The sequence below is a fragment of the Pleurodeles waltl genome, chromosome 1_2 (assembly GCF_031143425.1).
Source record: "Pleurodeles waltl isolate 20211129_DDA chromosome 1_2, aPleWal1.hap1.20221129, whole genome shotgun sequence".
Lineage (NCBI taxonomy): Eukaryota > Metazoa > Chordata > Amphibia > Caudata > Salamandridae > Pleurodeles > Pleurodeles waltl.
The window spans coordinates 1197619880-1197646890 of NC_090437.1; the positions used below are offsets into that span (position 1 = coordinate 1197619880).

At 43.9% G+C, this 27011-nt stretch overlaps 1 protein-coding gene and 1 pseudogene across 5 annotated transcripts in view; one reads left to right on the forward strand and one right to left on the reverse strand.

Moving 5' to 3' along the window:
- Positions 1–27011, reverse strand: part of FAM193A (family with sequence similarity 193 member A) — a 306086-nt gene that overhangs the window by 154067 nt on the left and 125008 nt on the right. For all 5 annotated transcript variants that reach the window (XM_069203630.1, XM_069203636.1, XM_069203652.1 and 2 more), the window contains 3 exons: positions 21579–21815; positions 2740–2893; positions 2455–2634 (listed from right to left, as the gene is read on the reverse strand). In XM_069203630.1, the coding sequence (XP_069059731.1) occupies positions 2455–2634; positions 2740–2893; positions 21579–21815 (571 nt within the window). The remainder of the gene's footprint in view (positions 1–2454; positions 2635–2739; positions 2894–21578; positions 21816–27011) is intronic.
- Positions 7263–19592, forward strand: LOC138253215 (trichohyalin-like; annotated as a pseudogene).

The following is a 27011-nucleotide window of genomic DNA, read 5'->3' on the forward strand; positions in this document are numbered from 1 at the left end:
CTTTTCACCACTTTTGGTTGTGGTGTCTGTTCCGTCTGGAACTCCAACCTTCTCTTTCTCCTAATGGGGGGAAGGGTGCTTATTTTTCCTGTCCCCTGCTGTATGAAGATACGCTTTTGCGTATGGTCCACATCAGTTGCTTGCAGCTCTTCCTCAAACCTATGCTTCTGCATTTGGGAGGTTAGCGAGTGCTCTTCTGTATAAGAGCCTGAAGCTGGGTCGCTTGCAGTTTGTTTCGGCATCGAAACCCTGTCTGCGTGTTTTTTCGGCTCCGAGGTGACTCTTTTCTTTTTCGGGGCCGAAACCTCTCGGCGTCGATCTGTTTCGGTGCCGCTGTCTCAGCGTCGAGCCGTGTCGGCACCGGCATCTCGGTGTCGAGGCTTGTCTCCAGCACTTTCTCGGTCCCGAGAAGGCTGCGTGCCGGTGTCTCGACCGGAGTCGGACGATCTCGGCACTGTTGGGGCCTTTTTCGGTGCCGACGGGCGGTCACCGAATTTATGGGTGGAGCCATGGCCTGGTGGCAGTGGCGTCCCCTGGGCCTTGTAAATGTTCTTCTGAGTGGATTTCGACGTCTTACTCACGGTTTGTGTATCGTCGAATCCTTCGGAGTCTGAGTCTTGGATCGAGAAGGTACCTTCTTCTTCCTGTTCCTCGAACTCCCGTTGGGCTGTCGGTGCGGACGCCATCTGAAGTCTTCTGGCTCGACGGTCTCGGAGTGTTTTTCGGGACCGGAACGCACGACAGGCCTCGCAGGTGTCTTCGCTGTGCTCAGGTGACAGGCACAGGTTGCAGACCAAGTGTTGGTCTGTGTAAGGGTACTTATTGTGGCATTTGGGGCAGAAACGGAACGGGGTCCGTTCCATCGGCGTTCTTCAGCACGCGGTCGGGCCGACCAGGCCCCGACGGAGGATCGAAAAACTACCCCGAAGGGCACCGGAGCTCTTCGATCTTCGATGCGGTGTGGAATCAAAGTACGCCGATCCCGAACGCAACAATACCGACGAAAATCTTCCGAAATTAGCTAATTTTCCGTTCCGAAACTCGGAGCGACAGGAACACGTCCGAACCCGATGGCGGAAAAAAAACAATCGAAGATGGAGTCGACGCCCATGCGCAATGGAGACAAAAGGAGGAGTCACTCGGTCCCGTGACTCGAAAGACTTCTTCGAAGAAAAACAACTTGTAACACTCCGGCCCAACACCAGATGGCGAGCTATTGCAGAACATGCGTATCTACAGCGACAGATGCCATCGAACATTACATTAAAGTAATTTCACTGGGATTAACAGTGTCAAAACTATGGTTCCCAAAGTAATATATCTTCCAACATTTTCCCTTAACAAGCCACATTAGTGGGACACTATACACAAGGAAAAATGCACCATGACGAGGCTAATAATGCTTCTTCAATGCCCACTGATGGTAGGAAGAAGTTGTCAGTGAAAAGGTCTGGTCTCTTGAATTGAACCACAGGAAATGTAGCTGTAACTGGCAGACAGTTTTTGATTATAGATCAGATTTAAAAATAAATTTAAAAAAGGCATGACGACACCTGTTTTTGCTAGTCGGCACTCAGTAGGCATGCTCTATGCATGTACGCATGTATGCACCTACAGAATGACAAAGCCGCCACTTTCCTGATTTTATATTGGCTGATTTAAGATGGCAGATGGTACTAGATCAGTTCAAATAAAATAATGCGTGCGCAAAAGAGCTTTTGGTGTGGTAGGATGTCTACCAGCAATTAGCAGTTGTGGGGCCCTTCACAAAAACAAACAAAAATAAAGATTTAAAAAAAAAATTGTAACTGTCCCTGAGGAGTAAGGGCACAACAGAGGAAATGGTGGTGGCAGATGCGTCAAAGAGGAGGACGAGCAAATAACATACAAAACAGAGAGCAACATGCAGCGAGGGGGCAGGAGAAGAAGCAGATCAAATAGCTACACATGATGGAAAAAGAAACAGAGTGAACGCAGGGCAACTGGTGTTTGGAGGAGGGAGGATGGTAAAGAGCCTATGCTCCAGGTGAGGAACAAACAGACGCAGGGGAGGCAAACCACTGAATATGAAGCAAGTGATAATAAAGTCATCCAATGATGAGCTTTAAGCCCACTGTAGGTTTTTGGCATTTGGCAAGCCCCAAAAAAAGTATTTCGCATCCAGACAGCATAATCTATACAGGACATCAAAATCTCATTCAAGGGTCTGATAAACCATAGCAAATTGGTACATGGGTACCCAATCTTGACCACAAAAATGTAAACTGAACAAACGAGGGATACAGTTGCCAGCTTTACTACGGTAAACAACTAAAAATCATTTTCTGATTTAGGCCAAGTTTCAGATATTTTCTATAAGTAATCGACTTTAACAACAAAGTTTTAATGAGTTACCTAAATGCTGATGCACTGCACCTTCCAAATATAACAACTACCAAATTCCACAAAACACACCTGCTGACTGGGATACGATGGCGGTGGACTATCCATCTTTGCTTCCTTACTCCTAGACGGCCTTTTTCCGAGAGAAAGGTCTTCCTTTTGAGTCACTGATTGTTCACCACTGCTTTCTCCATCTGCTTCGTCGTCATCTACGTCTGAAGAACTACTACCAGTGCTACTCATTTGCGGAGACTAGAAATGGATTTAAATAAAGCAGCAAAATAATACAGTAGCAAAATATTTGTCCAAATAACTACACAAAAACAGTTTAATGCCACATAAAATAAAGTAAAGTACCTCATCTTTCAGTGCCATGTTTTCACCCCCGCCGTTTAGTTCAGTATGGACTCCATTCATGTTGGCTACAATTTCTGCGTCATTGTAGTTATTGAGCGGGTAAATATCAGCAAATTTTGCTGATAATGGTGCAACATCTTCATCATCACTACCACTAAAAACAAATGTTTCAATGTGCAGATTAACTTTTGTTTACTTATGTAACACATACATTATTTCGTGAAAATCTCATAACTGGCCACAATGTGTTTCACACTCCGTGTTTACAAGAGCTCCAACCTGGATTTAAGGATCAAAGATAAGCAACATTAATAGCACATTAAGGGCCAGATGTAGGTAGCTGTTTGCATGTCGCAAACTGCGAAAAACACAGGCTGCGCCATGCAAACAGCCTAACGCGATGCACCCCCCCAAATTGCGAGTCGGTACTGACTCGCAATTTGGGGATGCTGCTTGCAAATAGGAAGGGGTTTTCCCTTCCTATTTGCGACCGCATCGCCATGCTGAGTTGCTTTATGACCGCGAATGGACCACTGCCTACTCTGAAAAAACCGAAACCAAATGGTTTCAGAAATTTTTCTTTTTGCAACTCGTTTTCCTTTAAGGAAAACGGGCTGCAAAAAAATAAAAAATAAACTGCTTTATTCAAAAAGCAGTCACAGACATGGAGGTCTGCTGTCTCCAGCAGGCCACCATCCCTGTGAGTGCATGGACTCGCTATGGGGTCGCAAAATGCGACCCACCTCATTAATATTCATGAGGTGGGTCTTTGCGACCCCATAGCGAGTCGCAGAAGGTGTCTGAGACACCTTTCTGCATAAAATTTTGCAAATTGCGAGTCGGTATGACTCGCAATTTGCAACTCGCAAAATTTTACTTTGCTACATCTGGCCCAAAGTGTTTAAATACATGCCACCCAAGCATCCGATCTTTAAGTGAATGAAGAGTCACATGGATCTTTTCATTTACAATTCAAATTAGACCTGTGCTTTTAGCTACAAAGTTAATAAGAAGGCATATTGTGTCATGACCTGCTGGGTCATTTTGCTTGAATATTCCAACATAACACAAATCCTTCAAATAATCTAGGCCTGGCTTGATCTGGAGAAGTGAGGGGCAGTCTTTTACCAGACAAACATGAGTGCCTGTGTATGGGCTGCCTCCTTAGCAAGGGTCAACATTGTTAATCACCTGGGTTGAAGTTAGAGTTGCCTCTTAATTTTCGTTCTCAAATTAATTGGTAAACTAGTGTTGGTCTATATCTTTTACTTTCATCTTTCTAAGGAGCAATTATATTAACAAGGGTGGTTGTCAGATGTATTTCCCGGGTTTTCCTGGTTTGTCTATGCTCACTCTTATAATTTTCTCCATCTTGCAAGCCATTTGGAATATCAGGCTTAAATTTGATATCAATAATAATGGTCTTTTTTCAGTTACACAGGTTATCTTTGCAAAGCAATACACACACACAGCATCATGGAAGGTGCTTGCCCTTAGCTATCCAAATTCCTAGAGATGCTTGTAGTCAGTATATCCTTCCAAATATCTTTCACCTGCTGATCACAAATTATCAACAAAAAGCCTAAGCCCTGATGTTCAAACATTTTTGTCTTTGGTACTCTACGCACTCAAATTGTTTGGCCAGTGCTCAGTCAATCAGTAAACAAAAAAACTGTCAGGTTAACGTCCTACAAACACCCGCAACCTATTGGAGGTTCAGGAAGACATCATGACTAAATGGATCAAACTCACAAAAAAACAGAATAAAAGCACAGACACTACGGACAACTACCCTGGTGTGCATGTTACCCAAAGGAATTAACAGAATTTATTTTTTCTCCCCTCCTCCTTCTGTCTTGGTGTAACAAAGTCTGAACAGATGATGTTACAATTACAGCACCACAATAACACCTCAGTGCATAGTTTCTTTCCCTTTTAAAAGCAATATGATTAAGCTACCATATACTAGCAATACCAAGAGCTGTTTAGCTTTGTTAGGAGGCACCATGTGTGGCCCGCCTCCATTTCCCAGTACATATGGGCAGCCTATCCTTGAAAAAAAAACAAGCAGTGTGTGGGGGCTCAACTGAGCATCAATAAATGGAAAAAGTTGGAGGACTAAGGGTAGCTCAATCATCATAAAGGTAACAATCTGGTTCTGTCCCATTCTCAACCTTGTGAACTGAAGTCATAGCATCTAGCAGCGACGAGAAAACAGCATTAGGAGCATGGGCGTTGGAAATTAAGGGACTCAGAACTTCCTGGCCAAACATATAGAAAGAAGTCTCAAAAATCAGTGTTGGCAGAATGAATGTGAAGTAGATCACGTAGCCGCAAAAGAAAGCCCATCAACGGGTACATTCTTGGAGAATACCATGAAAGCGGATTTAGCTTCCATGGTACGGGCATGCGCACAGGTTGTAAAACATGATACACTTGGCTTAAAACCAAGGCGTTATACATTAAGTTAATCAAGCATAACAAAAATGGAAAGAAAGAAAAGAAAAGCCCCAAAAAAGTGTACAAAAACTAAACACAAGTATGGGGGCAGGGGCCCCATATATGAAATAAGTGAACACATGATAAACAAGTTGCTTACCTTCGGTAACACTCGTTCTAGTGGATACTCTAAATGAAAGTTTGTCACTTTGTGATTTTCCCGAGGCACCAGACTGCATCTGGAAAACGCAAAGCAGTGCTCCTGCAGACCTATAGGTGGAATCATGGGACTCTGCACGAACGCCGTTCCACTCCTGGAAATGACGACAGGGCTGCATATAAGCACCACCCATGCATGCTGAATTAGATTCCTTCCTTCAGTTCCTCTTTCGAAGGATGAGGCAAAGCGAATAAGTTCAGGAATGTTGGTTGACCAACATAAAAAGGCATTACCACCTTCAGTAGGAGCACAGCTCAAGACCTTAACACCAGTTTGGCTGGGAAAAAAAGGTGCTATGGGGAGGCTGGAGCAGAGGGGGATAAAGTTCACTCACCCAGCATGCAGAAGTTATTGCAACTCGGAAGCCCATTTTCTTTTAGAGTGAGTAGGCATAATGGACAACTGTGCAGTGGTTCAAATGAGGTACACATTACAAACATAAGAAACAGATTTAAGTCTCACTGTGGCATCAAAAATGGCTTGGGTGGAAATATACATTGAAGCCTTTTAGGAAACACATCACAGCTGGTGATTAGAAAAAGGACAAATTGATAGAGCAAATGTGATAAGGCTGAAAGAGCAAACAGATAACCTTTAACTGTGCCCAGAGTAAGACCTTGCTGAACCAAAAATGAAGTAAACAATAATACATATGACAGATATGCCTGAAATGAGTCCAACTGGCAGGTACAGCAACAAACCACACATTTTGTTCCCAGTGCCCTGTATACACAGATTTTGTTGAAGGATGCCGGTCTGTCAAAATGACCTCAATAACCTCAAGAGCCAGAGCAAAGTTTATCCACTGCCACTACTCAATCTCTCAATCTCCACACATGGAGGCGCAGGCTGCACAGGCTCAGGTGGAAGACCCTGCCCTGCTGATGCCAGGAAGCCTCTGCTAAATAAGAGGAGCTTCTGTGAAGGAGTAAGGTATGACTGAAAGGTGGATGGAGAACCCCAATGAAGTCAAGAGGTTCACCATCACCTGGAGGTGGTCTGCAACAGTTGTCAAGGAAAGAGAAGACTCATACCCTGACCTCTGCCGATGGGCAGCAACCATCACCATCACTTTTGTGAATATTCGAGGGGCACCAATAAGCCAAATAAGAAGCACAGCAAACAAAGTGCTTGTAGCCTAGCTTGAACCCTTGGCAGGCTTTAGGCCTGTAAGACAAGATACGAAAAAAAGTTCCCTACATGTCCAACACCAACATCCAGTCTCTGGGATCCAGGGTAGAGAGAATCTGAACCAGGGTGAGGATTTTTAATTTGTCCTTGTGAAGGAAGGCATTGAGAGGTAGAAGACGTAGGATAAAACAGAGGCCTCCATTCTTCTTCAGCACAAGGATGAAACAGGAACAGCACTACCTCTCTGCTTCCAAGATGGTACCCTGTCTATGGCTCCTTTAGCCAAAAGAGCGTACATTTTCTGGTAAAAAAATACAGACAAATGGAATGGCAGAGGGCAGTCTCCGTGAACAATCTGCAGGACCCATTTTTCAGATGCTTTTTAACCCCAGATGTAATGTGTTGCCAGACCTGCACAAAGTGGCTGATCCTGCTTTCTACAGAAACAATGTGCAGCATAAGGGTGCACTAACTGGGCTTGGAGGTTGCAGCCAGAGGGGCAGAAGATGGTGATGGCCTAAAGGCCATGTTGTTACCTTTTGGAGCAAGGACAGAACTCAAAAGAGCTGGGAGGCCTGCTGTATGTGCGGCGGAGAAAGACATCAAGCATCTGGCATATGCCTGCAAAAGGTCAAAATTGTTTCAGGATTGTCCGACGAGAGCCTCCCAAAAAAATAAGCAGTTGTTCTTGAAAAGGCATGTCCATCAAGAATGCCAGGATGGACAGCACTCGATGGGGGGTGGGGGGGGAAGGGAAGAAAAGAGGAGCGAGCGAGAGAGAAAGAGAAAGAGAAGCAAGCGAGCGAGAGAAAGAGAAGCAAGCGAGCGAGAGAAAGAGAAGCAAGCGAGCGAGAAAGAGAAGCAAGCGAGCGAGAAAGAGAAGCGAGAGAGCGAGAGAAAGAGAGAAAAAGAGAAGCGAGAGAAAGAGAGAAAAAGAGAAGCGAGAGAAAGAGAGAAAAAGAGAAGCGAGAGAAAGAGAGAAAAAGAGAAGCGAGAGAAAAAGAGAGAGAAAAAGAGAAGCGAGAGAAAAAGAGAGAGAGAAAGAGAGAAAGAGAGAAAGAGAAAGAGAGAGAGAAAAAGAGAAGCGAGCGAGAGAAAAAGAGAAGCGAGCGAGAAAGAAGCGAGCGAGAGAGAAGCGAGAGAAAGAGAAGCGAGAGAAAGAAAAAGAGAAGCGAGAGAGAAAGAGAGAGAAAGAGAAAAAGAGAGAGAGAAAGAGAGAAAGAGAAAAAGAGAGAGAGAAAGAGAAAAAGAGAAAAAAAGAGAGAAAGAGAAAGAGAGAAAAAAAGAGAGAAAGAGAAAGAGAGAAAAAAAGAGAAAGAGAGAAAAAAAGAGAAAGAGAGAAAAAAAGAGAAAGAGAGAAAAAAAGAGAAAGAGAGAAAAAAAGAGAAAGAGAGAAAAAAAGAGAAAGAGAAAAAAAGAGAAAGAGAAAAAAAGAGAAAAAAGAGAGAAAAAAAAAGAAAGAGAGAAAGAGAGAAAGAAAAAGAGAAAGAGAGAAAGAAAAAGAGAAAGCGAGAAAGAAAAAGAGAAAGCGAGCGAAAAAGAGAAGCGAGCGAAAAAGAGAAGCGAGCGAAAAAGAGAAGCGAGCGAAAAAGAGAAAGAGAGAGAAAGAGAAAAAGAGAGAGAAAGAGAGAAAGAGAGAGAAAGAGAAAAAGAGAGAAAGAGAGAGAAAAAGAAAGAAAAAGAAAGAGAAAGAGAAAAAGAGAGAAAGAGAGAAAGAGAGAGAAAAAGAAAGAGAAAAAGAAAGAGAAAGAGAAAAAGAGAGAAAGAGAAAGAGAGAGAAAAAGAAAGAGAAAGAGAAAGAGAAAGAGAAAGAGAAAAAGAGAGAAAGAGAGAAAGAGAGAAAAAGAAAGAAAAAGAAAGAGAAAGAGAAAAAAGAGAAAGAAAGAGAAAAAGAGAGAAAAAGAAAGAGAAAGAGAAAAAAGAGAGAGAAAAAGAAAGAGAAAGAGAAAAAAGAGAAAGAAAGAGAAAAAAGAGAGAGAGAAAGAAAGAGAAAGAGAAAGAGAAAGAGAAAAAGAGAAAAAGAGAAAAAGAGAAAAAGAGAGAAAGAAAGAGAAGAAAGAGAGAAAGAAAGAGAAGAGAAAGAAAAAGAGAAAAAGAGAAAAAGAGAGAAAGAGAGAGAAAAAGAGAAAAAGAAAGAAGAAAAAGAGAAAAAGAGAAGAGAGAAAGAAAAAGAGAAAAAGAGAGAGAGAAAGAGAGAAAGAGAAAGAGGAAAAAGAGAGAAAGAGGAAAAAGAGAGAAAGAGAGAAAGAGAAAGAGGAAAAAGAGAGAAAGAGGAAAAAGAGAGAAAGAGAGAAAGAGGAAAAAGAGAAAGAGAGAAAGAGGAAAAAGAGAAAGAGAGAAAGAGGGAGATAAAGAGAGAAAGAGAAAGAAGAGAAAGAAGAAAAAGAGAAAGAAGAGAAAGAAGAAAAAGAGAAAGAAGAAAAAGAGAAAAAGAAAAAGAGAAAAAGAGAAAGAAGAAAAAGAGAAAGAAAAAGAGAAAAAGAGAAAAAGTGAAAAAGAGAAGAGAAAAAGAGAAAGAAAAAAGAGAAAGAAAAAGAGAAAGAAAAAGAGAAAGAAAAAGAAGAAAAAGAAAAAGAAGAAAAAGAAAAAGAAGAAAAAGAGAAAGAAAAAGAGAAAGAAAAAGAAGAAAAAGAAAAAGAAGAAAAAGAAGAAAAAGAAAAAGAAGAAAAAGAAAAAGAGAAAAAGAAGAAAAAGAGAAGAAAAGAGAAAGAGAGAAAGAAAAAAAGAGAGAAAGAGAAAAAGAGAAAAAGAGAAAAAGAGAAAAAGAGAAAAAGAGAAAAAGAGAAAAAGAGAAAAAGAGAAGAGACATTCACACACAGGAGAACTGATCGATGGTCCCAAACGACCAATCATAACTTTGCTGTCTTACCCAGCCAGAGGCTGGGCGACCCATACAGCCACATCAGTAACTACATTTGAGACCTGGATACTCCTCAGATGTGGTTGAACCTGCTAGGGCGCCAATACTTATTGTTTTGGGTGTGGGGGGGGGGGGGAGGGGCGGTAGGTGTTTCAGGGTGGAAGTTCAATACGGTCTACCTGCAGTTCTGAAAATGATTTGTTACACAAAGGGGGTACAATATGCTGCTGTGCGGCTAGATGTGGCAGTACCGGCCAACCCTAGATAGTCTATATGTTTGGGCGACAGGCACTGTGCAAATGGGAAGTGGGCAGTTGTCGGCCTCCAGTGCATGGTTGCGGGTGTTTAAGGGACAACAGTTCTGTTACTTCACAATGTTGAGACTATGTTTTATCTGCTCGTAGCTTAGCAACACTAGCCAAGGGGACACAGGAAAGAGTGCTGCGCGACAATATGGCAAAGGGAATTTGTCAGCAACACCGACTTAAGAATGGGTCACCAACTCCGCCTTAAGCCACAGGAATTGAGGGACCTTGCAGGAAATAAAGCCCAAGCACATGCGATAGCGACACAGTGTAAACTGTAGGATGTGCGTGACAATGCAAACAAACTAACAGCCTGGCTTGAGAAGAGGGATAGGGTAGAAACTGGGTCCTAGAAATCCGAGACGTAAGTGGGACACAATGGAGACGGGGCCTTTGCACGATACTACAGGAATGTCTACTCGTAGGCTACCAGCAGATCGGGGATGACTGAGGGACCTTCTTAAGGATCTCTCACTTCCTACTCTCTCTGCTGACAGGGAGGAAAAGGAGAAAGATCTTACAGTGGAGGAGCTCGGAGGGGGCATCCGAGAATTACAATCGGGGAAAGCAGCAGGATCTAACGGCCTGCCGGTAGAACTCTACAAATGCATAGCAGACAAGGTAGCAAAGCCTGCGTTAAATATGTTTAAGACTGCTAGAAAAGAGGGCTGTTTGCCAGAAAACCAGAGGTTGGCAACCATTGCAGCTATCCCGAAAGCAGGTAAGCCGGCAAAGGCGTTCATCTCATACAGGTCCGTCTCACTTCAACATTTAGAGGCCAAGGTGCTGGTGAAAGCCTTGGCAAACAGACTGAAAACGCCAATAACCTTGATAACACATCCTGATCAATCAAGCTCATGCCTCACAAAGCACCTGTCTCAATCTAAGATGCCTATATGGTGTATTGCACATGAGTGCTGCCTAGCCGTTGGAAAAGGGTGCACTTCCTTCACTGGACGCCCACCTGGCTTTTGATAGCATTGAGTTGACCTATCCATTTGCAGCCTTGACCTAACTGGGGTTCGGACCTTGGTTCTGTACTTGGATCAAGCTTCTTTATCGAGGGTCACAGTACCTTGTTGTGTTCATTCATCCTGCACAAGGGTGATTGGCAGGAATGCTCCCTGGCACTCGGGCACTAGAGCTTCCTGTCACTTGGATCCGCCAGGATCCACTCATGAAGAGTATTAGAGGGGAGGAGCATATCTCTCTGTACCGGATGACATTGTTACACGCCGCAAAGCCCCATCTCACAGTAGACCGACTACTACATATCTTTCAAATCTTTGCTGAGTTTTCTGGGCACCAGATCAACTGGGATAAATCCCTGACCTTTCCCCTTGCTGGGGGGCACCCCGCCCTGCCATTAAAGTGTCAGCCCTGACAATATGAAACGGGTTAAAATACCTAGGCGTCTATATAATCAAGTCGCCGATGAAGTCCTGGCTAAATGCATGTTCCCCCAGCTAGACGGATTGTGGAATGATGTGGCTCACTGGAGGAGGCTCCCAGTATCCCTAATAGGTAGGGCTGTACTCTAAGATGATGGCCCTTACGTGCTTGCTTTGTCCTGCAAAACACCCCTTACAGAATACCACCAGATTTCTTTCATAGGATCAACACTGAATTGCACAAACTCCTTTTGGTTGGAGGGAGGTCACATATACCATTGCGTAAGCTCCACAGAGGAGTATTTTAAGGGGGCATGTGAGGAAATACTACTGGGCAGACCAATTAATTACTATTAATGACTGGGTGTTTGAGGATAGAGATGAGCCTGCATACAGAGTGGACCTCCAGGCAATGAACTACCCACCTCTGCTATATCGCAGGGGAAAGGAAAGGGAACTTCCAAAACACACACAGACAGTGGTACAGACATGGCATGACGGTAAGAGATTTCTGGGCTGGGAAGACAAATTAACGGAAAGAACCCCTTTATGGGACAGTGATGCTGGAAGTTGGGAACCAGCAGGGCTTCCACAAATGGTGGGATTATTGAGCATTGACTACTTGGGGAACATCTGGAGGGACCAAGATGTGATTACTCTTCGAGGCACTGCAAAGGTAATGAGAGATTGAAAGGTTTCACTAATTACAAGTAGGACATGCACTGAGGAGACATATTTTGGAGGGAGAACAGCTGCCAGAATATACACCTTTAGAGTACCAACTGCTGTTGGATCCTACGACGATCAAAGCAACCTCATTAACGCATAAGAAAATAATGAATAATTCTCCCAACTCCTTGAGAACCCTGAGGGAGGCCTGGGAAGAAGAACTGGGCCAAGCTAGAAGATGACTGGGTGGAGGCAATCCAGAGTCTTAGGGAAATAGCAATTTGTGCCTGTTTCTGACTGATACAATGAAAATGTCACTTACCCAGTGTACATCTGTTCGTGGCATCAGTCGCTGAAGATTCACATGTTGTGCATAGCCCGCCATCTGGTGTTGGGTCGGAGTGTTACAAGTTGTTTTTCTTCGAAGAAGTCTTTCGAGTCACGGGACCGAGGGACTCCTCCTCTTTGTCTCCATTGCGCATGGGCGTCGACTCCATCTTCGATTGTTTTCCCCGCAGAGAGTGAGGTAGGAGTTGTTTGTTAGTAATAGTGCCCATGCAATGGAGTGAATAAGTATGTACCTATTTAAGATTTAATATATTTACAAATGTACAAAGTTGAAGCTAACTTCCAAACGGCTACAGGCTCCCGGGGAGGTGGGTGGGCACATGTGAATCTTCAGCGACTGATGCCACGAACAGATGTACACTGGGTAAGTGACATTTTCAGTTCGATGGCATCTGTCGCTGTAGATACACATGTTGTGCATAGACTAGTAAGCAGTTATCTCCCCAAAAGCGGTGGCTCAGCCTGTAGGAGTGGAAGTAGTCTGAAATAAGGTTCTTAGTACGGCTTGACCTACTGTGGCTTGTTGTGCGGATAGCACGTCTACACAGTAGTGCTTGGTAAATGTGTGAGGCGTAGACCATGTGGCTGCCTTACATATTTCGTGCATTGGAATATTCCCTAGGAAGGCCATGGTAGCGCCTTTCTTTCTGGTTGAGTGTGCCCTTGGTGTAATGGGCAGTTGTCTTTTTGCTTTAAGGTAGCAGATTTGGATGCACTTAACTATCCATCTGGCTATACCCTGTTTCGATATTGGGTTTCCTGCGTGAGGTTTTTGAAATGCAATAAACAGTTGTTTCGTTTTTCTGATGTTTTTAGTTCTGTCGATGTAGTACATTAGTGCCCTTTTGACGTCTAATGTATGTAGTGCCCTTTCAGCTATGGAATCTGGCTGTGGGAAGAACACTGGTAGCTCTACCGTTTGATTTAGGTGGAACGGTGAAATAACCTTTGGCAAAAATTTAGGATTGGTCCTTAGGACTACTTTATTTTTGTGTAGTTGGATAAAAGGTTCTTGTATTGTAAACGCCTGAATTTCACTTACTCTTCTTAGAGATGTGATGGCGATGAGAAATGCAACTTTCCAGGTTAGGAATTGTATTTCGCAAGAATGCATAGGTTCAAAGGGTGGACCCATGAGTCTTGTTAAGACGATGTTGAGGTTCCATGAAGGAACGGGTGGTGTCCTTGGTGGTATAATTCTTTTGAGGCCTTCCATAAACGCTTTAATGACAGGTATCCTAAATAGTGAAGTTGAATGGGTAATCTGCAGGTATGCAGATATTGCTGCGAGGTGTATTTTAATGGAAGAGAAGGCCAGGTTTGATTTTTGTAAGTGTAGTAAGTAACCCACTACATCCTTTGGAGATGCGTGTAATGGTCGAATTTGATTATGATGGCAGTAGCAAACAAACCTTTTCCATTTGCTTGCATAGCAGTGTCTAGTGGATGGTCTTCTAGCTTGCTTTATGACTTACATACATTCTTGTGTGAGGTTTAAGTGTCCGAATTCTAGGATTTCAGGAGCCAGATTGCTAGATTCAGCGATGCTGGGTTTGGATGCCTGATCTGTTGTTTGTGTTGTGTTAACAGATCTGGCCTGTTGGGCAACTTGACGTGGGGTACTACTGATAGGTCTAGCAGTGTTGTGTACCATGGTTGCCTTGCCCATGTTGGTGCTATCAGTATGAGTTTGAGTTTGTTTTGACTCAATTTGTTTACTAGATATGGAAGGGGAGGGAGAGGGGGAAAAGCGTACGCAAATATCCCTGACCAGTTCATCCATAGGGCATTGCCTTGAGACTGCCTGTGTGGGTATCTGGATGCGAAGTTTTGGCATTTTGCGTTCTCCTTTGTTGCAAATAAGTCTATTTGAGGTGTTCCCCAACGTTTGAAGTAAGTGTTTAGAATTTGGGGGTGAATTTCCCATTCGTGGACCTGTTGGTGAGCTCGAGAGAGATTGTCTGCAAGTTGATTCTGGATCCCTGGAATAAACTGTGCTATTAGGCGAATGTGGTTGTGAATTGCCCATTGCCATATTTTTTGTGCCAGAAGGCACAGCTGTGTCGAGTGTGTCCCCCCCTGTTTGTTTAGATAATACATTGTTGTCCGTCTTGACAAGAATGTATTTGTGAGTTATGATTGGTTGAAATGCTTTTAATGCTTGGAAAACTGCTAGTAGTTCGAGGTGATTTATATGCAGCTTTCTTTGATGTACATCCCATTGTCCTTGTATGCTGTGTTGATTGAGGTGTGCTCCCCACCCTGTCATGGAAGCATCTGTTGTTATCACGTATTGTGGCACTGGGTCTTGGAAAGGCCGCCCTTTGTTTAAATTTATATTGTTCCACCATAGAAGCGAGAGGTATGTTAGGCGGTCTATTAACACCAGATCTAGAAGGTGACCCTGTGCTTGTGACCATTGTGATGCTAGGCACTGTTGTAAGGGCCTCATGTGTAGTCTTGCGTTCGGGACAATGGCTATGCATGATGACATCATGCCTAGGAGTTGTAATATCATCTTCGCCTGTATTTTTTGTGTTGGATACATGCGTTGTATAATCTTTTGGAAATTTTGAACCCTTTGTGGACTTGGAGTGGCTATTCCCCTCGTTGTGTCTATTGTCGCTCCTAGGTATTGTTGTACTTTGCACGGCAGAATGTGTGATTTCGCATAGTTGATGGTGAAACCGAGTTTGTAGAGGGTTTGTATGACCTGATCTGTGTGGTGTGAGCACCTTGTCAGTGAGTCGGTCTTGATTAGCCAGTCGTCTAGATACGGGAATACGTGTATTTGCTGCCTTCTGATGTGTGCAGCCACAACTGCTAGGCATTTTGTGAAGACTCTTGGTGCAGTTGTTAAACCGAACGGCAATACTTTGAATTGGTAATGTATTCCTTTGAATACGAACCTTAGGTATTTTCTGTGCGACGGATGTATTGGTATGTGGAAATACGCATCTTTGAGATCTAAGGTTGTCATGTAATCTTGTTGCTTTAGCAATGGTAACACTTCCTGTAGCGTGACCATGTGAACGTGTTGTGATTTGATGTATGTGTTTAGTGTTCTGAGGTCTAGGATTGGTCTCAGTGTTTTGTCCTTCTTTGGTATTAGAAAGTACAGTGAGTAAACCCCTGTATTTGTTTGTGTATCTGGTACCAGTTCTATTGCGTTCTTTTGCAGTAATGCTTGAACTTCTATTTCTAGGAGGTCCGAATGTTGTTTTGATATATTCTGTGATTTTGGTGGTATGTTTGGAGGGATTTGTAGAAATTCTATGCAATAACCATGTTGGATAGTTGCTAAGACCCAAGTGTCTGTTGTTATTTTCTCCCACGCTTGGTAATACTGACTTATTCTTCCCCCCACTGGTGTTGTGTGGAGGGGATGAGTGACGTGTGAGTCACTGTTTGGTTGTAGGTGTTTTGGGCCTTTGAAATTTTCCCCTGCTTCTAGGGAATTGTCCTCCTCTGTATTGGCCCCGAAAGCCTCCCCTTTGGTACTGTCCCTGGTAGGTGCACGGTGCTGAATGTGAGGTACTGGCTTGTGTGGCTTGACCCCGAAACCCCCCTCTAAAGGTTGTCTTGCGGAAGGTGTTGAAAGTGCCTCTGCTCTGCGGGGAGTAGAGCGCGCCCATGGCTTTTGCAGTGTCAGTGTCCTTTTTTAGCTTCTCAATTGCCGTGTCCACTTCAGGTCCGAACAATTGTTGCTCATTGAATGGCATATTGAGCACCGCCTGCTGTATCTCTGGTTTAAAACCAGATGTTCGTAGCCACGCGTGCCTTCGTATGGTTACTGCCGTGTTAATTGTTCTTGCTGCTGTGTCCGCTGCGTCCATAGAGGAGCGTATCTGGTTATTGGAGATGTTTTGGCCCTCCTCAACCACTTGTTTCGCGCTCTTTTGTAGTTCTGTGGGTAAATGCTCAATGAGGTGTTGCATCTCGTCCGAGTGGGCTCTGTCATAGCGCGCTAGGAGCGCTTGAGAGTTAGCGATGCGCCACTGGTTTGCAGCCTGTACTGCGACCCTTTTACCGGCTGCATCGAACTTGCGGCTCTCCTTATCTGGGGGTGGTGCATCGCCCGATGTGTGAGAGTTTGCTCTCTTGCGAGCTGCCCCTACCACAACCGAATCTGGTGGCAGTTGTGAGGTGATGAAAGCTGGGTCTGTGGGAGGTGCTTTATATTTCTTTTCCACCCTCGGTGTTATTGCCCTACTCTTGACTGGCTCTTTGAATATGTCCTTTGCGTGCCTTAGCATTCCTGGGAGCATAGGCAGGCTTTGGTAGGTGCTATGTGTGGAAGAGAGGGTGTTGAAGAGGAAGTCATCCTCAACAGGCTCCGAGTGTAGAGACACGTTGTGGAACTCTGCTGCTCTAGCCACCACTTGTGAATATGCCGTGCTGTCTTCTGGTGGTGAGGGCTTTGTAGGATACGCCTCTGGACTGTTGTCCGACACTGGGGCGTCGTATAAGTCCCTAGCATCTTGGTCCTGGTCACCTTGGCTTAAGGTGGTGTGAGCCGGTGAATGTGACTGAGTCTGTGCCGGTGAAATGTGAGCTACAGGTGGAGGAGAGGGTTACCTTCTTCACCAGTTTTGTTTGTGGTGCTTGTTCTTGTTGGAATTCAAGTCTCCTCTTCCTCCTAATAGGGGGAAGGGTGCCTATTTTCCCTGTTCCACTCTGTATAAAAATCCGTTTTTGAGTGTGGTCCACCTCAGTGGATTGTAATTCCTCCTCGAATCTATGCTTTCGCATTTGAGAGGACAGTGATTGTTCCTCTGAATAGGAACCGGTAGTTGGCTCGGTTGCGGGTCGTTTTGGCACCAAAACTATGTCCACGCTCTTTTTCGGCTCCGAGGCGACTTTTCTTCGGAGTCGAACCCTCTCGGCGTCGATCCTCCTCGGTGCCGCTGTCTCTGCGTCGAGCAGCTTCGGCTCCGCTATCTCAGCGTCGATCTTTGTCGGCAGCACTATCTCGGTCCCGAGATGGCTGGGTGCCTGTGTCTCGACCCGAGTCGGACGATCTCGGCACTATTTCGGCCTTCTTCGGTGCCGATGGTCGGTCACCGATTTTATGGGTTGAGCCATGGCCTGATGGCAGTGGCGTCCCCTGGGCCTTGTCAGTTTTCTTATGTGCTATCTTCGACGTCTTACTCACTGTTTCATGGTCGTCGAATTCGTCCGAGTCCGATTCATGGATCGAGAAGGCTTCTACCTTTTCTTGTTCCTCGAATTCTCGGTGTCCTGTCGGCGTGGACGCCATTTGCAGTCTTCTGGCTCGGCGGTCACAGAGCGTTTTTCGGGACCGGAACGCACGACAGGCCTCACAAGTTTCTTCCCTGTGCTCGGGCGACAGGCACAGGTTACAGACCGAATGTTGGTCTGTATATGGGTATTTGTTGTGGCATTTAGGACAGAATCGGAACGGGGTCCGTTCCATCAGCGTCGATGTCACACGCGGTCGGGCCGACTAGGCCCCGACGGGGGATCGAAAACTACCCCGAAGGGCAACGGAGATGTTATCGTATCGATTCGATGTCGATGCTATCTAATCCGATCCCGAACGCAACAATACCGACGTAATTTTCCGATTTTAAGCTAACTCTCCGTTCCGAAACCCGGAGCGAAAGGAACACGTCCGAACCCGATGGCGGAAAGAACACAATCGAAGATGGAGTTGACGCCCATGCGCAATGGAGACAAAGAGGAGGAGTCCCTCGGTCCCGTGACTCAAAAGACTTCTTCGAAGAAAAACAACTTGTAACACTCCGACCCAACACCAGATGGCGGGCTATGCACAACATGTGTATCTACAGCGACAGATGCCATCGAACTTAAGGTTACTGCAAAGATAGTATTCATCCAGATCACTGATGCACCGTATTGGGAGATGCACCACTGAACTGTGCACTAGCAGGGTGAAAGCGAAGGCTCTTTCTTTCACATACTATGGCTATGTCCTAAAATCCAACAATGCTGGAGGGAAGTAGTACGCGTCATGACAGTCACTGGCCTTGTTAGACCCTTGGAGGCAAGTTGGCATATCTTGTGTATAACAGAGGAAGACGTGTACCACAAATACCAAAAGATATGGTTTATGTTCGTGGCAGGAGCGGCCATAAGGAACCTAGCAAGGGCCTGAGGAGCGGATCGTCCTTCAAGAGTGGCAGATCTGGACTGGTGCCAGCGAGCCAAGAAGGTAATTTACCAGAGTCGGGTTGCCAGAAGAAGTGGGGGAAGGTGTGAGGCTAATGGAGTGCTTACGGAGGACAACAGGGTGTTGCTATTGTGAAACCGCAGTCCAGGTCCTGATCGGGGTTGGAAGGCATTTTGAACTGTAGTGGAATGCAATTGACAAATCACTGCATGCCATTATGGGATGTTTGGCTTTAGGAGATGTTGAAAACGTGTTAAACTACACTCCTTGTAAACCCAGTCGGGATATTGATGGTTTGAACTTGTCTGTGTATGATGAGCAATTGTTTAATAAAAAAAAGAAAAAAAAGAAAGCCAGTATCAGATGAGATGTCCAGCTCACTTATCTGGCAGAGCTGTGTACCCCTTATCATAAGGTGATGAAAACTCTTCCCTGTCCTCACCATTCTCATTTCCTTAAGCGCAGCTCTGGTCTGTAATGTCTGTGTGCAGGTACGCAGCAGTGGAATCTCATCTTTCTCAGAGGGATTCAGTGTGGAGGCTGTGGCACATCAAATCTGGACTCGGCCTTCGTAAAGGTTGAGACGACGATGGCTCAGAGTCGGACGTCACAAATCACAAACAATCGCAACTTCGCACACCAACACAACCCAACCCGAGAGAACTCCTTGCTAACCTACTCACCACCAAACAAGACAGCCACCTGACTGGATGGACAACCCTCACCAGAAAGGACACCCTGGCAATCATGGGGACCATCCAATTAGGGGCCCAAACGCCCCCGCCACATCTACAACCTGGGAAAATCACTAATCAGCACCACCCTGACCAACATCATCAACACCACCTCTTTCCTTGATGAATGGAAACTTGCAGAAATCAACGCCCTCCTCAAGAAGCCTGCAGCCAACCCGAATCAACTGAGCAACTTCCGACTTATCTCCCTGCTTTCCTATCCAGCCAAAGTGATTGAGAAGTCCATCAGCAAGCAACTCACAACCCACCTCAAACTTCACCGTCTTCTAGACAACACTCAACTAGGATTCAAAAAGAACCACAGGACCAAAATAACACTCATCACGACCACCAATTACATTTATATCATCCTGGACCAAGAAGATACAGCGGCCCTCATTCAGCTCAACCTCTCTGCGGCCTTTGGCACCGTCTTCCATCACACCCTCATCAGAAGACTCCACAAGATTGCATTCAAGGGTCTGCACTCAAATGGATCTGTTGATCTGCTCCTTCCTCAGAAAAGAACAAAATGGGTCAGTCTGCCACCCTTCACATCAGAGACAAAGAAAGTGATATGCAGAGTCCCACAGGGATTGTGATCACTGAACCTGATGGCTCAAGTCAACACAGTGTGAACCTCCTACTTCCACATCCTACACGCATGCTGCGAAAAATCTTCAAATGGTTGCCGCAGAAACCCAGATGGACCTTCATGCAATCAGGCTGAACTATGGCAACACACAATACACCGGAATCTCCAAACATCTCCTACACAGACTCCAGATTATTCAGAACACCACTGCAAGACTCCCATTTGACCTCCGACGATGCATCCACATCACACCGCACGAAGTTTCACTGGTTCCCCATTCACAAGCGCAGCCAATTTAAACTTCTGAAACACACATATTACACCCTACACAACACAGGGCCAGAATACCTGAACAGCTGCATACAATGACACCAAACCACCAAACACCTACGCTCGCTCTTCCTCACTCTCACTCAAGCACATTCCCCATATCCACAAAAGTAAAACTGGAGGTTGCTCATTCACTTACATAGCACCCAAGACAGGGAACAACCTCCCTCAACACATCAGAGCCTCCTCCTTACTACTTAAGTTTCGCAGGCAGATGAAGACCTAGCTCTATAAGCACCTTGGGGGCCCGAGCGCCTGGATACCCTCTCAGATGAATGATACAAGTCAATATAACAGAATATTTCATTGGAGGATACCTGTAATTCTAATGCCTAGGCTGCCCTCCAAACTCCTACCTCAAACAAGGCTTTCTCCTCCATTGGAGGCCCAAGTGGGGAATCAAGCTCTATCTCAGACAGTGCCTAATTTGTGCAGCACTTCGTTTTGAGGGCCGCACTTATTTTTCTGCCTCAAGCATTTACTGCGAGCAAAAGACATATATGGGAAAGATGGAGTAAGAGAAAAATGAAAAAGCGTCACAAAGGGGAAAAGCAGAAAGCTGCAAGAGTGAGCTGAATGGGAAGGGAATGGCTTTAAATGGATTGAAGAGGCCCAAGATGGCTTCAAGATTACACTGTCTCAGTATTCCGTGTTGGCACATTTAATTGCAGCAGCCGCTTGTTTATGAGGAGGGCTTGGGCATCGTCACGTTTTTATTTACATATTAACTGGCCTCAGGTGAGGTGTCAAGCCCACTGGCATTCAGTAAACCAATGTTTAAGGCATCATCAGTGTAGGGGGGAAGCAAGCCACCTCTATCACCCTTTAAACTCCCAGATTTTAATCAAGCTAATGTTAAATGAAGCATTACGTGTTCAAAGTAAACACTGCAAATATATTCAAACAAGCATGATTGTCACATTGCATAACACAATATTAACTAAATGTGCATTATATTAATCACACGCATTCAGCATTTTACTAATCCAGCATATTCACTTTTGACTGATAGGCTGCCACATATAACTTAAGCAGGGGAAAGCACAGAACAGAAAAGACATAATATTAATAACACCAGTTTAATGTAACAAAGGAAGCCAAACTGCCTTCCCTTAAAAGATTAATGCACAAAACCATTATTAGAGGACAGGTGACATGCGTAGAATGGTGCTACCCATTATTTTGGGAACAACAAATTAAACCTGAATTGCTAGGGGTCCCAGACATTATGAAGACCTTTGCAACATTGTAGTACCAAACAACACGCAATGCTCAACATTTTTTCCTTACATATGAATTCTTATAATAATGGGACTTAAGAACTATACTCTATTTTAATTTCGCCATTTACAGAGATGTTTTATGGGCTACTATTGGCAAACAAAAAATAATGCATATAAATGGGAGAACATGAAAATATTCCTTCTACATCACAAAGGTCATCCAAGAAAAACAACAGACCGCTATGACTAACATCAAGTTTAACTTAGATGTCAGATCAGGATCTAAAGGCTCTGGTAAAAGTCTGACAGGAAATTATGAAATCTGCAAAGCCCAAAGTTTAGCACCATGCTTACCTGACAGCTTGAAAGTAACTTATGAAGTGTAAAAATATGTACAATTTTTATTTTATTTTTTAAATCGAAAACGAAATGTCACTCACAATGTAGGTGCAGAGCCACTGTCTGCAAGGATGAGTCTGGGATGTTGCTGAATGGTAATGGGAGAGCTGGACCCTGAACTCGCTGAAGACATACTAGGCGGCCGTATTTCAGAAAGATAGTCTGGAGCAGATTCTACTTGCAGTGGTAACTGGCTAATGTGGATGTCATCTGTGATGGGAGAGTCCATGATGCCACAAGTGAGGATATGCGAAAGGCTGCAATCATCACACGTACACCTGCTCGAAAATTGAATAAAGATCCAATTACAACACGTTTGCACTTTATGGCCACAACAGACATTTCAAGAAATGCAATCACCTTCAAATGCTATGCAGAGGAGAAGTTATCTCGAATAACTCTGAAAAAATATCATATGAAAATTAGCATGGAGTGTTACAAGAAGTCTTTCGAAGAAGTCTTTTCGGAGTCACGGGATCGAGTGACTCCTCCTCTCGGTTACAGTGCGCATGGGCATTGACTCCATTGTTAAGATTGTTTTCCCGCAAAGGGTGAAGGAAGGAGTGATAGATTATAAGGCTATAAAGAGATGTCCATGCAAGTGTAAATGTATCTACATATGAACAAATGATAAACCTCAACGACTACAGGCTTCCGGGGAGGAGGGACGGTGCATGTGAATTTGCAGCACTACATGCCAAGAACAGATGTACACTGGGTAAGTGACATTTTCAGTTTGATGGCATGTGTAGCTGCAGATACACATGCTATGCATAGAATACAAAGCATTTAATCCTCCTAAAAAATAGCGGTGGCTAGCCTGTAGGAGTTGAAGTTGTTTGAAATAGTGTTAAGACAGCTTGGCCTACAGTGGCCTGTTCCTGTGAGAAAACATCCACACATTAGTGTTTAGTAAAGGTATGAGGAATAGACCATGTGGCAGCTTTGCATGTATCAGCCATTGGTATGTTTCCTAAAAATGCCATTGATGCACTTTTCTTTCTTGTAGAATGTGCTCTAGGAGTGATCAAACATTGTATTTTTGCCTTGGTGTAGCATGTCTCTATGCATCTAACAAGCCATCTGCTAAGCCTTGTTTAGATATAGGATTGCCTTTATGTGGTTGTTGAAAAACAACAAAAAGTTACTTTGTTTTCCTAAAGTCTTTAGTTCTATCTATATAGTACATAAGAGCACTTTTGAGGTCTAGAGTATGAAGAGCTCTTTCTGCAACTGAGTCTGGCTGTGGAAAGAAGACTGGCAATTCCATTGTTTGGTTGATGTGAAAAGAATATACTACTTTTGGTAGAAATTTGGGATTTGTCCTAAGTACAACTTTATGTTTGTGTACTTGGAAAAAAGGTTCCTCAATAGTGAAGGCTTGTATTTCACTAACTCGTCCTAATGGAGTAATAGCTACAAGGAAGGCAACCTTCCATGTTAAAAAACAAATTTGACAAGAGTGCATGGGTTCAAAAGGTGGGCCCATGAGTCTGGTAAGTATGATATTTAGATTCCAAGAAGGAACAGGTGGTGTCCTAGGTGGAATATTGCGTTTTAATCCTTCCATGAAAGCTTTAATCACAGGAACTCTGAATAGAGAAGTGTGTTGAATATTTTGTAAATACGCAGATATTGCAGTAAGGTGGATTTTGATGGATGAGAAAGTTAAGTTACATTTTTGCAAATGAAGTAAAGAGCATACAATATTTTGTATAGCTGCTGTAAGTGGGTCAGTGTTTTTGGATTGACAGTAGTAGACACATTTTTCCATTTGTTAGCATGACATTGTCTAGTAGTAGGTTTACATGCCTGCTTAATCATTTCCACACATTCTAATGGAAGTTTTAGGTAACCAAATTCTATGACTTCAGGAGCCAAATTGCTAAATTGAGAGCATTGGGGTTTGGGTGCCTCATTTGACCTTTGTTCTGTGTTAACAAATCTGGTCTGTTTGGGAGTTTGGAATGAGGTACTACATCAGGTCTAGGAGTGTTGTGTACCAGTGTTGACATGCCCATGTTGGGGCTATGAGTATCATGGTTAGAGATGTCTGACGTAGTTTTTTTGAACAGAAAGGGAAGGAGTGGGAGAGGGGTGGAAAAAGCGTAAGCAAATATCCCTGACCAATTGATCCATAGAGCATTGGCCTTGGATAGGGGATGTGGGTATCTGGATGCGAAGTTTTGGCATCTTGCATTTTCACTTGTTGCGAATAGGTCTATTTCTGGTGTTCCCCACTTTTGAAAGTACTTTTGAAGTATTTGGGAGTGAATCACTCATTTGTGAGTTTGTTGGTGATTCCTGCTTAGGAGATCTGCTAACTGATTGTCTATTCCTGTAATGTATTCTGCTAATAGATGAATGTGATTGTGAATTGTCCATATTGTCTGGGCTAGCAGAGACAGTTGAGATGAATGTGTAAAACCCTGTTTTTTGAGGTAATACATGGTGGTCATGTCTGTTTTTATCAGAAAAGTCTTCTGTTTGAGAAGGGGTTGAAACGCTTTTAGGGCAAGAAACAGCCAATAATTCCAAGTGGTTTATGTGAAATTGTTTCTGTTTGGGATTCCATTCCCCATGAATGGTATGATTGTTGAGATGAGTTCCCCAATCTATCATTGATGCTTCTGTTATTTTGGTTTGAGGCACAGGGTTTTGAAATGAGCGCCCCTTCATTAGATTGCTGAGACTCCACCATTGAAGGAACATGTGCGTTTGGCGGTCCATCAACACTAGATCTTGAAGATGACCGTGTGCATGAGACCATTGTTGTGAGAGGCATTGTTGTAAAGGCCTCATGTTTAGTCTTGCATGTGGAACTATGGCTTTGCAAGATGCCATCATCCCTAGAATTATGATAAATTTTACAGTGCATTGTTGATTTGGTTGTATTACTCCAGTCAATCCAACTAACAAACTCACATATCCGCGGCTCAAATTAACTTATAATAATACTAAAACTATACTAATCCACCACTAATTCCTTTTGGGTTCCGAAGTATCGTGCTACTTGCCAAAAAGAGCTTCGACGCCTTGTCAGGGGTAGTAAGCGCTATATAAACACAATTACAATACAATACAATTACAATATATGGGATGAGATTCTGGAAAGCCTGTATCCTTTGTGTATTTGGATATGCTATGGCTTTTTGAGTATTTAGAATAGCACCTAGGTAAGGTTGTACCTGTGGTGGTTGAAGGTGTTATTTCTGATAATTTAGAGTGAACCCTAGTATATGCAGGGTTTCTAGGACATACTGAGTGTGTTGTTGGCATTGTGTTAAATTGCATGATTTTATTAGCCCATCATCTAGATATGGAAAGACGTGAATGTGTTGCCTTTTTAAGTAGGCTGCTACTACTGCTAGACATTTTGTGAACACTCTTGTAGCTGTTATGCCAAATGGCAACACTTTGAACTGGTAGTATTTTCCTGCTATAACAAACCTGAGGTATTTTCTGTGGGCCGGGTGGATGGGTATGTGGAAATACGCATCTCTGAGATCTAGAGCAGTCATAAAATCTTGTTTTTGCAGCAGTGGAATAACATCTTGCAGAGTTACCACGTGAAAATGTTCTGACAAGATGTAAAGATTGAGGGGCCTGAGGGTGCCATCTTTTTGGGGAATTAGGAAGGATAGTGAATATGCTCCTGTTCTTTGTTGGTACTGTGGAATTCATTCCATTGCTTGTTTAAGTAGTAGAGTTTGAACCACTTGTTGTAACAGAACTGTATGTTCTGGGGACAACTTGTGATATCTTGGTGGAATGTTTGGAGGGGTGGTTATCAATTCTAGGCAATAGCCATTGCGGGTAATTGATAATACCCAGTTGTCTGTGGTGATATTTTGCCAATTAGAGTGGAGCTGCTGTAGTCTTCCCCCAACAGGAGATGTGTGAAGTGGAAGGAAGGGAAGGAAGTCACTGCTTTGGTTGTGTTGTTGTTTAGAGGTTTGGAATTCCCCTCTATTCCTAATGTATTGACCTATATATGTTCCTCCAAACCCACCTCGTTGATACTGAGTTTGATGTGGTTGCTTTGTTTGGGAGCCTCTGAGGATTGTGCTTTAAAACCTCCTCAAAGCAGAGGCCTGCGAAATTAACCTCTATATGGTGTGGTGTACAAAGCGCCCATTGCTTTCGCAGTATCGGAGTCCTTTCTCAGTTTTTCAAATGAAGTGTCAACTTCTGGGTCAAAGAGGTGCTTCTTATCAAAAGGCATGTTAGGTACAGCCTGTTGAACTTCTGGTTTAAAACCAGAGGAGTGTAGCCATACAGGTCTTCTGATTGAGATGGCCGTGTTTACGCTCCTTGCAGCTGTATCAGCAGCATCAATAGCAGATTGTTACTAATGGCTTGCCCTTCCTCTACCACTTGCTGTGCCCGCTTTTGCTGTTCTTTTAGGAGATGCTGTATAATATCCTGCATCTCATCCCAATGGGCTCTATCATAGCGGGCTAGCAGTGCTTGAGAATGAGCAATTCTCCATTGATTTGCTGCCTGAGAAGCAACTTTTCCACGCTGCGTCAAGTTTTCTGCTCTCTTTATCAGGAGAAGGTGCATCTCCTGAAGACTGGCTATTCGCCCTCTTGACTGCTGCACTAACTACCACTGCATCTGGAAGCACCTGATGAATAATATAATCTGGCTCAGAGGGTGCAGGCTTATATTTTTTCTCTATTCTAGGTGTGATAATTCTAGATTTTACAGGCTCACTAAAAATTTTGTCAGCGTGTTTTACCATGCCTGGTAACACTGGGAGACACTGGTACTTGGAATGCGTTGAAGATAGTGTATTAAATAAAAAAAAATCTTCTTCCAATGGCTCTGAATGAATTGTTACCCCATGGTAAGCTGCAGGCCTGGATATGACCTGGTTATGCAGTGGTATCTTCAGGTGGAGATGGTTTCGATGGGCATCTGAGATGGGATCAGGGTCATAAAGATCCCACGGGTCTGCTTTATCTTCTTGTGAATAAAATGAGTGTTGGAGAAGGCATTGGTGGAGGGCTGGTGTGGGGTGAGAGATAATTGTGGAGAATGAGGAGGAGAAGTATGAGGAGATATTGGCTTCTCCTTTTGCACCTTTGCTGGTGGCTGTGCAGTGTCCAGTTCCTCTTGGAAAGCCAGCTTTAAAGGAAGTGCAGTAACAATCCTTCCTGTGTCTTTATGGATGTGTATCCTGGATTGTCTCTCATCCATAATTTGTAGAATGGGCTCAATGTCCGACTCTTCCTCAGAGGTGTTATTGCTTTCTCTCAATTTTTTTGAAAGTCCTTGTTCCTCAGTATATGTGGGGTTTTTCGGTTCCGAAGTTTGTTTTTTCGGTATAGAAAATGTTGTGGTCTCAAAAGCCAACTTTCGAATTTTTGACTCCGAAGCTTGGGGTTTCCTGCTGGAGTCCGAAATGGAGCCTTTGAAAGTTTTACTAGACTCCTAATTCGACGGAGGAATGGCCTTTTTCAGCACCA